The sequence below is a fragment of the Hyalella azteca genome, unplaced genomic scaffold (genome assembly GCF_000764305.2).
Source record: "Hyalella azteca isolate HAZT.00-mixed unplaced genomic scaffold, Hazt_2.0.2 contig16840, whole genome shotgun sequence".
Lineage (NCBI taxonomy): Eukaryota > Metazoa > Arthropoda > Malacostraca > Amphipoda > Hyalellidae > Hyalella > Hyalella azteca.
The window spans coordinates 56,111-66,958 of NW_025946648.1; the positions used below are offsets into that span (position 1 = coordinate 56,111).

The window sequence follows — 10,848 nt, forward strand, 5'->3', positions numbered from 1 at the left end:
GTGGAAAGTGTGGTGAGTGGTGCTAGTGAGTCAATATCTCCAGATATCAATCGTCAAGAACTTCAGATGTCTATTCAGTGGTTAAAGAATACTTCACCAGGGACTGACCTCATTGCCAACCTCTTCCTAACAAGGAGCCCGTATTGCAACAAAATTGAGCTCCTCATCATTTTCAATACTTAGGGTGCTTTTATCAGTGTATGGCATTATGGCAAAAGGGCCTCTTCCCAACTAATCCGATGGATGTATCATTACCTCAAGGACAGGACCACCTCTATGCAAGTTGGCAATTGCCTTTCTGAGATGAAACCTCTTCGTAGGGGACTTCCCCAGGGTGCAGTCCTCTCTCCAACACTCTTCAACATAATGCTGAGTGACCACCCAAAATCCCCTCAATTGTGAAAATCCTCTCCTACGCTGATAACATCACATTGGTTGCTAACACCGCGGGAGTTACCCAGCTGAGGATGCAAAGTTATTTAAATTTACTGAGTTGTTGGCTTGAAAAATGGCAGTTCACTGTAAATCCATTAAAGTATACTCTCCAGTTCTTCGCGCAAAAACGTAATATCCCACCAGTATATGTTATTACTGCAAACCAAGCCATTAAGAATGTCCATGTGCGGAGGGTCTTGGGCATTCTATTTGATGCTCCGAAACTAACATTTCAGGCACACATTTCTTACCTGCAGAATGAGGGCCTCCGCCAACTGGCACCCCTACGAGCGCCCTCAGGCAGCAGCAGGGGTGCCTCGAGACGTCTACTTCGGCAGGTATATATCAGTTTTATTCGCAGCAAACTAGGGTATGGCAGCATTTTATTCAAACTTCGTGACATCCCTTCCGTCCAGCGCATGAAGAATTGTCCTTGTTGCCTGAAACACATCTCCTATTACTTCCCAGAAGATTGAAGCGCCTATGATACCTACTGAAGCATGGGTGCGCCATGGACCCGCTGGGCCAAAGGACGAATGGGTGGTGACAGTACGGGGTGCGGTTGGGATAGAGTGGGATAGAATAGAATAGAAGTGTCGGCGTTGAAGAAATAGGCCCATGGCCTGTTGCCGATTCTTGAACTTTTCGTGACTTGATTCACAATGGATCCGGCCTTTGGAACCCGATCTTTCCATAGCTGACGATTGATTGAGATAGCTGCTGGACTTATTGCCTGGTCCGTAATTTGCTAGGCATTGAAAAAGAGTGCAAAAGAGAAATAAATAAGCGTATGAAAGAACATGGCTAAAAGTGTGGAAGTTAGGAATGAAGGAAAAAAAAAACTCTAAAACTGTATCAGATGAAAGTGATGCCGAAATATGAATGTTGAGGGATGGTATAATGGTAGTTGAGGAGGGAACCTTCTATTTTGTGTGGAATCGACGTACATACAGGAGGAATGAGAGGAGGAAAGATAAATGTTTTATGTATGTGATGTGGATGAGACGGAAACTGTGCACTGTGGAGCACTTGTTGATGGTATGCGGGGCGTATGAGAGAGAGAGCGTCAGTCTATGGTTGAGATGATTCTGAATGAAGGAGGTAAGATTTACGAAGTCGGGTATGAGAGAACAAGCGAATAGTGGATGGCAATGATTGAGGGTCTGTGTGAGGAAGCAACTGTAGCTATGCTTGAGAGTGTGAAGAGATATTTGGAAAAAGTGTGGAGGTGTAGGGAGAGGAGGAGGATGATATGAGTGGGGTCTTGATGAGTGGAGGGAGAGGGGAGGGTGGGAGGTCAAAGGACACCGTACCTAATGTTTTAGTACATTGCTTCTGTTGTTTTTAGAATATTGACATGTATAACTGAATGTTTTAGTCATTTAGGATTTTTGTGAATACCTTTGATTGATTTTTTTGCTAATTAACTGGCTAGTTCGCCGTGAATTTTTTATTTTTACGCTAGTAAACGTTTCTTTGCAGCGTGAAACGACCGATTTAAAGGTGTTGACAAGTGGCCCAATTCCAGTGTGACAAGTGACCCAATTCCAGCTTGTCTAATGAAAATTCTTCTTTGCGCTCGGCGATAAAATTTTTATTTCCTTCAATTGTTCAAATAATTGTCAGTGACTCGCAGAGTTTTAGTATATATCGAAGTAGTGAGGTAGACTGCATCATCATTCAGGCATTATGCCCCAACTTGCAACTAGATTTCACTGTTTCAAATGAAGACTAATACTGTCTATTTTGTTGTCACGAGGACTTTCTTTACAATCGTGGGCAGCAAGTTATTTAGTTTCAGTTTTCAATGATGAAATCGAGTAATTTCTTTGGACTTCGTGATTTTAGTCATCCTACTATGCGAACTACATATAATTTCGTTGTAAAGCCATATCTTCACGTCTTATTTAGTCACAGAGCCGATCTTCTATCGTGCGTGAAGGGGCTCATGCCTTTCTGTATGTCAAGCCCTTTCCCATCGGGAAGTGTGCGAAGTGAATGCCTATGCGGCTATGCCCAGCAGTGCTACGGAATTTTCCTTCGCAGTTGTGAGCTTATCTAATAGAGAAAATCCTCATGCTTCGCTACATGCGTCACAGATGATTACAAGCCGATACGGAGTCAAATTAACTGCGCACTAATAACACATTACCACGAGCAGATTTTAATTTCAATGATCGGTATGTGAGTATCATGTTTAATTGGGACTTGAACCAAACTATTGAAAAAAACTTTTCGATTATAGATTGATTTCTTTCTGAATTCTCATTTCTCAGATTATATATAATATATTTGCTCATAGTCAAATGTGAACAATTGGAGAGAAAATAACAAAATAAATACATGTGCTAATAATAATCAGAAAACCACATGAATTAAATAAAAAGATTACAACATGGTCCTTTTTATTTCTTTTCAAATATAATGCACCAATTTCCTTCATCGTAAAAAGATTTCAATATATTAATGTCATCAATATTGCTGCACATCTGCTCCAGTTCGCCGTCTCTGAAGGTATGGTAAAAGCGATGGTAAACTTGCTGAATTTCAGACGTCGAAGCTTCGCTCGTCTTCGCCTTCAGCTTCCACGGGACGAACATATCTTGCTGTACAAACTGCGTGCGGTTCTCGTGCACGGGAAGAGACGGTGTGCCGTTCATTTCTGCAGCTTCGGTGGTTTTGACGTTGGCTGCGTTCTTGCTGGTCTTTTGCTTGAGATACGAGCTGGGTCGGTGAGCCATGGTCTGCTCCAGAGCCCACACGTAGACCAGGCCGCGTCCTGAGCTACGAAGCACGCGCACCAACTCCCGAAGACCAGCCATTCTGCGTTCCTATTATGAAATATAATTCGCGGTAATATTTTTTACAAATTTATATATTATAAACAATATTTTTCATGACACAGACAGTGGTCATGAAAAAACAATGAAGAACTTACGTTGTTTTCCCTTAAGTAGCAATCAAATTCTCAATAATTTATCTTTTAATGAAAACTTACTCGATAACATAAGACAAACGTGTCAGCTTTTGCTACAATACGAACCAATTCATCTAAAAATACTGCGGATTCCTGCCCCAGGGACAACTGTCCCCCAACAGTTCATCACTCTGGCCAGCATAGCAACTAATTTTCGGCTATTCATTTAAACTTCAAAGCATTCGTTCAACTGAATAATGCTCGGTTCTTAGAATTAATTCCTTCATTAGCCTTCAGAGCGCCGACCGAGTAATTCAGGGCGAATTAATGCTGGCACCAAGAGAATACTGAACACGTGAAACAAATATGTTCAACAAAACAGGTTACATAATTGCTCCGAAATTTCAAACGATCGTTTATATATCTACTAATGACATTGAAACAATACAGGCATATTGGACTTAAGCGATCGACTTACAACTCGAACCAAGAAACAGCTTGCATATAATTGTCGTACTTCACGTCTCAGACTCAAATTAAAACTACTAAATGTACAAGCTCAAGTACGTTTAAATAGCGAAATGAAATGGAAATCATTTTGAGTGATTTACGTTTCAATCATCATTTGTATAAACAAATTTCAATGTTCAACTCAACCAACAGGTGAAGCGAGATGATGCAGCACGGCGATGCAGATGACAGCATCGTAAGAGGCATCCCGGAAGGGCAGCGCAAGGCAGTTGCAGAGCACAGTCTCGTGGCCGCGCCCCTGCGCGATGCTCAACAGACCCGTGCTGTTGTCGCAGCCCACCTGGACAGCAAATAATGTTCAGGAGCCAATTCAAGTGCTCCTTGAAAACCGACCGCTGGTAGGGATTTACTCGGAAGTAACTTTTAGCCTGCACATTATTGAGGTGATTTGCCACACAATTCTGAGCGTACACATCACCGAGGTGTCATCTTCACATTGAGACGCGGGTAGTTAACCTCGAGATACTAGACAAACAGGAAGTCGATCCTTCCAACGCATCTACGATGCAATTCTGCACTGCACGCTGAAGGGCTGATATGGCATTGTACATCATGCTATCGCTACGACGAAGTGTCATATTTAACGTCATTTCATAGAAAGAAAGAAGTGTAGAGACTGACACGGTTGTAACCCGTATCAGTCTAAATCAACGTTCGCTAAAAGCACGCTTTTAATTCTTTCAGGCTGCGCTGTGTAAATATCGTAACTGGCAGTTTTCGCGAAACACGATATCCAAAATATAGTGAGGCTTCTTCAGATCATGTATACTGTACTCCAATACTGTAGGAAACGTGAAGCTAACATCACCGAATGGCAAGCTAACATAGTGGCCATCCCTACTTTGCTGTACCTACTACTCCGTTATACTGTAGTATTTCTGAAAAAACTCAAATTTATCCTTTACAAAAGTGCTCAGGTGAATCATATACGATATTTCAAAGTGCCCAGGTGAATCATATGCGATATGCGCACTTCACATATGTAAGTGGATGAATCTTGTTTCAATACAGATAATATTGGTGGCATTAAATCTGCACGCCCTGACACGCTGGACTCTGACCTGCAGGAGGGATGCGTTTAGGCCGAGGTACTTTCCGTTGCCACAGCCCACGTCCAGCAACCAAGCGCCCGGCGACAGGCCATCAATGAACTGTAATACGTAAAAATTTAAAGGATATTCGACTAAATGAAGGTTTGAATTAACAATTTGAAGTAGGAGTAATTCTAATATTAAGTATATACGTATGTGTTGAGTGCACTTAAGCGAGAGGCGAGTTTGATAGATCGATTAACATTTTCAAGCTTCACGTAAAGAAAGCCACCTAAACCCAAGCCATTTTAGCCTTTGTTAGATTTAGAATAATGTTACTACCTTATAATTACTGATTTTAGGTACAGTTCTATCTATGCAATGCGACTTAAAGCTTAAAACAAAGGCAAGACTTTCCATAAACTCGTAGGGAAAGGGATCATCAAATGGATGATAGAGTTAAGGTAGGTTGAGGCATAGAACCAACTTATCAGATTGATTAGTTGGCTGACTTACGGTCTGGTCTTTTGTCTGTCTCTCACGCGCCTGTCTGACTTTCGGCCAGGGCTTGTGTCTGTCTCTCACGCACCTGTCTGACGTTGGGCCAGGGTTTGTGTCTGTCTCACACGCACCTGTCTGACGTTGGGCTAGGGCTTGTGTCTGTCTCACACGCACCTGTCTGACGTTGGGCCAGGGCTTGTGTCTGTCTCACGCACCTGTCTGACGTTGGGCCAGGGCTTGTGTCTGTCTCTCACGCACCTGTCTGACGTTGGGCCAGGGCTTGTGTCTGTCTCTCACGCACCTGTCTGAATTTGGGCTAGGGCTTGTGTCTGTCTCTCACGCACCTGTCTGACGTTGGGCCGGGGCTTGTGTCTGTCTCTCACGCGCCTGTCTGACGTTGGGCCAGGGCTTGTGTCTGTCTCATATCTGTCTGACGTTGGATCAGGGCTTGTGTCTGTCTCTCACGCACCTGTCTGACGTTGGGCCAGGGCTTGTGTCTGTCTCTCACGCACCTGTCTGAATTTGGGCTAGGGCTTGTGTCTGTCTCTCACGCACCTGTCTGACGTTGGGCCAGGGCTTGTGCCTGGTGTCACTGAAGTGAGGAGCGATGTTGTCATATACGCTCTGCACGTGGCGAATTTCCAGCACCTCTGCAGTAGCATCATTCTCACCTGCACAATGGCAAGTAACTTAACTCAATTAATTAATAATTTTTCATAATATTTAATCAATTTATGTCTTACTAGGGGCTGTCGCGACATTAGTAATTAATTCAGATTTGATTATATGAATTATGATTGACTTGAAGCAAGCAAGGTCGTCATACTCAGCGATGTGTTCTGGGGAGGTGACTGCTGGTCAGGGCAGAATAGTTTGTAGGGACAGTCACAAGGCCCTCGTCTGGACCTGCGGAAGGTGAAGGACACTCGCAACTGTCTCTTGACGAGCTGCAGATGCCCATCGCTACTGTGGTGAACGTCGTACTGCCGTGCCTTGATGCCGTGTTGCCAACAATACCTTCACAAATAATGCATATGTCTCATGCGACTAATCTCAACACAATCGTATATATCACCCGTCCACTAAGACCCAATACAAAGGATTAGTAATAGTATAAATAGTGTCAGCTATCATGAGGCCAAATATAGCCTGTTTCCGATCCACGACATCGCAGAATTTTTGCAAACTGTTTTGAACCCAAAATTTACGGCTCTCATCATGTTGTTTCAACCAACAAGCCAACTCGCCGATTTTGACAAAAACAGTCACCGGACATTGAGATCGACCCCGCGATCCACTGCTCCTATCTTGGTGTTATCAACTACACAGCCACCATGCTGACATTGACCAAAATCGCCACAAGACCCTGCGATCGAACCCACAACTCACTGCTCCTATCTTGCTGTTATAAACCACTCGACTACCGAGTCATAACTCACAACCAACAACATGAAACATCACCCAACCTGACTGTGCATTCATAGATAGCAGCTGTGCTAGGTATATTTTTTCCGCGCTGTGGGTCTTTGAGTTTTTTTTTATAACATTGGCGAATCTTTTGCTGGTAATAAAGGATTATGCATAGCATGCATGCATTTTTGTGATCCAAAAGGCCATATGATATGTTTTTTGTGATAAAAGCCTTACGATATATTATATAATCAATCAAGTCTACAAATTCCTTAGTGGGAATTCAATGATGAATTTCAAGAGAAAATATTAAGTATTTTGTATTGAAAGTAAGCCACCTTTGCCACACTGACAACACGTCCCCACCAGACTACACTGGCCAATCACACCCTGCAAGCCACACTGACCAAGCATCCTAAGCATGCCACACTGACCAAGCATCCTAAGCATGCCACACTGACCAAGCACCATAAGCATGCCACACTGACCAAGCATCATAAGCATGCCACACTGACCAAGCACCATAAGCATGCCACACTGACCAAGCACCATTAGCATGCCACACTGACCAAGCACCATAAGCATGCCACACAGCATCCTAAGCATGCCACACTGACCAAGCATCCTAAGCATGCCACACTGACCAAGCATCCTAAGCATGCCACACTGACCGGGCTTCTCCACTGAAGACACATAATGAGCGCGGTGGCAGCAGCATGTTGTACCCCATCAATGTGTCTGAAAAAGACCATAATCTATGTAATTTTTTGTTACCAAATGTCAAAAACTCCGAACCGAGATAATATTTTAAAGAAACATGCAGCACTATATAATAATAAAATTTTCATTGCACTTTCAACTTTAGAGGTGCTTAAAAACTATTTCATGAGTGAATTCCCTCATAGAAAGAATTTTTTCCACCACTTGAAGCAAGTTTGAAGTTTGTGATTTCCATTTTCAGTGTACATGGTCAGTTTACGATATGGTAATAATACGCCTGAATTCATTTTTATACTAGACACCCCAGAAAAACAAACCTGTAGGTGAGAGGATCTCGTCATGATCAGCAGCAGGCAGGTCAGTACTGAGCGCCTCACGCTGCTGCTGCAGCAAACGACTAGGAGCAGTCCAGTTCATCAACACCGGTCCTCCCAAACTAAGGGATGCTAGCTCACTACCACACGATCCGTGACTATCAGTGTGAGCTGGGATACCTTGCGTAAAACAAAAACTTAATATTTGAAGTAAGAGAATGGAAGTACAAGCACAACTTGTTTGCTACTGATTGCGATCAACCACACACCACAGTAAGACCACAACCTAAAGTTGAGCTCATACTTCCATGTGTCAAATTAATAAAATAACGTTTCATCAATAACTACTGCATGCTATACATTTTATTAATTTAAATTTAATTTTGTCATTTATAAACATATAAATTAGATAAAAAATATTATTGAGGAAGACAGGAAAGCCAATCATTTTGAGGTCTCAGTACCCATAGTAGCAGTAACCTATATTCAGCACAATTCTAATCACCCTGTCCAGGAAGGTATCTGTTGACAGTGATTTGGTCTGGCATGCACTGCAGCGTCCCCTGCTTCACCATGCGATCCATGATGGCCAGCAGCTCAGTAGGCAAAGGTGCTGCCAGTAGCGGGCATGACGCATCAATGCTGTTGCTGCCGTACTCAAATTCATAACCAAAATGACGAACTGAACGGTTCTTCAAACTTCCTCCTGAATTGACACATATATAACATGCAAGTAAATAAATGCATTTCTAGTAATTAGAAAGTCAATTTTTATCTCATTTGTGAAATCTCAACAACATGTATCAACAGTCATGATTAATTGAAATTTCAGGAGAATTTTAAGGGGAGAAGAGCCTAATACATTTAGCGACATCTAACTAAAGAATTTCTGTAGTATCAAAACTGCATCATGACTAGAGAATGACAAGTTATTTTGTCCCTTGAATAAACTGAAGTTAGATTATAGACTTATCTATCTGGTGCAGAAAATGCTACTCAGACATTTTTAAAATGATTATATAAATTACTAAGATGTGCGGTGTTTGGGATATTAATATTATCAGCATACAAGCATTACCAAGATGAGAGTCTGATGGGGCTGTCTCCCAGTCAATGAGATTCATCAGACTGTGCTCTTCCTCAACATTTATAAAATCCTCCAGCAATCTCAGTCCAGGAGGGCAGTCATGCATAGTTGGCCAAGCTACAGCAGGCACTAAAAGAAAAGTACTATTGTCATTAGTGTGCTTCAATATTGCTAGTTATATGCTATATTTTAAAAGCACAGAAACCACCAAATAAATTCATCATATATTTATTTTAAGCACAGAAACCACCAAATAAATTCATCATATATAAAGGTTTTATAGACCAACTCCATGATCAGATATGTTTTTGGCTAAAAAAAATGCAGTTAGGAAAATGAAAAAATTTAAGAGATCAAATGTTTACAATATCTTGAAAATGCACAATTCAAATCAATATCACTAAAAGCCCTTGTTACATTTGCTTAATTATTCCACTTTAATTTATCCTCCCATACAAAATAAGCATTTTTTAATCAAGGGCTGACTCACTGGAAGGCACAAGGCAAGCATAGACTTTGGAGTGTTGGTGCAGACCTTCCTTAGTACAGGCGTCTCTTGTCAATGTCTTGAGTGCAGCATTAGCCGATTCTTCATCAGTGTACTGCACAAAACTATACTGCTTGCCAGGAAACAAAGCAAGCTGACATGATCCTTTTTCAGCTTGGTGTAAATGGAGGAGCTGCAGTATTGAAGTTTCATCATATCCTGTTGTGTGACCAATGTTTCCAATATAAATGACCTGCAATTTGGCAAAAATACACTTTGACTGACAAATACAGAAAAAAAAGAGATAGGTAATTATGCAAGGTAATAGTGAATAAACTATATATACAAGAAAAGTTTTAAACTTAGTAATATATAAAAAATTAAGTATCTGCATTTTGAGAGCTTATATCTACTGGTTTAGCCTTAGAATAAAAAATATAACTCAGTACTCACTGCAGTGAGTGACAGAGAGCGCATTTTCTCGTTGACAAAAATGTGAAGTCACAGACGGACAGACAGACGGATGGACAGCCGGACAGACAGACGGACATGGCAAGCACAACAGTGCATTTTTTTCATAAATAAGAAAATGCGCTAAAAACATAAAAATTCAACAAAAGGAAACATTTTAAATTAGTCAAAACAAGGGCATTTTGAAAAATATTTAATAAATTATGAATCATTAGTTGCTATCTTGGATTAATTCTTCCAACAGACAAAAGAGAGTTCAGTCACTTCAGTGTTAGCCATAACTGGCTCACACTCACCTGATACCTGTCTGTTGACATTCCAGGACATAAGCTTGGAAAATCTTTCTCCAAAATTTTCACACACCTGGCCACTTTTTTTGAGTATTTCTTATTCATGAAAGTCATTATTACAGTTGTTGATGGGCTAGTTAAAAAACTATTGTTGAAGTTAAACACTTTTTTACACCAAGGCTCATACCTGGCAGGAAAGAACTAAAAATGATTTAGCATAGGACATAGTTTTTCCCAAGGTGGTCAAACTTAAAGACCTGAGCTGAAAGTAAAAACATTAGTGATTAGTCTATGCCCTACAGGCCACGGCCACTGCCCTATTAGGATTAGCATCAGGCTGTCACTTGACTTGCAATGCTTACTGCACATTGGCAAACAAAAAATTTTTCTGAAACTGGTTCATTTTTAATCCCCTTATCTGGTTTAAAAATTTATTCAATATTTTTGTATTATAATGAATTTAATGATGCCAAACATGATTATCATTGTATTGGTTCACTGGTACTACTAGCAACTAGCCTGGATGTAATGGACCGTCATGATTCCTGCCTTCCAGAACGTAGCCTTCAACACTTCTGGACAATCATATAGGCAGCCAAAAGCCACCAGAAAGAACAAATAAATTGAACTAGACCAATCAGCCCTCAGGAGAAA

The 10,848-nt window shown here is 41.2% G+C and overlaps 1 protein-coding gene across 2 annotated transcripts; it reads right to left on the minus strand.

Annotated features, from left to right (window-relative positions):
- Window positions 1-2,823: 2,823 nt before the first annotated feature.
- Window positions 2,824-10,590, minus strand: LOC108668231 (alkylated DNA repair protein alkB homolog 8). Of its 2 annotated transcripts, none has more exons than XM_018155402.2 (11): window positions 10,201-10,590; window positions 9,437-9,686; window positions 8,938-9,075; window positions 8,365-8,565; window positions 7,863-8,039; window positions 7,497-7,563; window positions 6,242-6,432; window positions 5,971-6,086; window positions 4,945-5,034; window positions 4,014-4,163; window positions 2,824-3,266 (listed from the first exon to the last, which is right to left on the minus strand). In XM_018155402.2, the coding sequence occupies exons 1-11, from the start codon at window positions 10,306-10,308 to the stop codon at window positions 2,841-2,843; spliced, it is 1,914 nt and encodes a 637-aa protein (XP_018010891.1). In that variant the 5' UTR covers window positions 10,309-10,590; the 3' UTR covers window positions 2,824-2,840. The 2 variants fall into 2 exon arrangements, with proteins under 2 accessions (XP_018010891.1, XP_018010892.1); XM_018155403.2 differs by having other exon boundaries at window positions 9,437-9,652; window positions 10,201-10,299.
- Window positions 10,591-10,848: the final 258 nt, after the last annotated feature.

Coding starts and splice junctions, on each gene's coding strand:
- LOC108668231 (XM_018155402.2), bottom strand. CDS start 10,308: ATGACTTTCATGAATAAGAAATACTCAAAAAAAGTGGCCAGGTGTGTG. Junction 5,035..5,970: donor CCTGGCCCAACGTCAGACAG/GTGCGTGAGAGA, acceptor TACGTATTACAG/TTCATTGATGGCCTGTCGCC. Junction 4,164..4,944: donor TAAACGCATCCCTCCTGCAG/GTCAGAGTCCAG, acceptor TTTGCTGTCCAG/GTGGGCTGCGACAACAGCAC.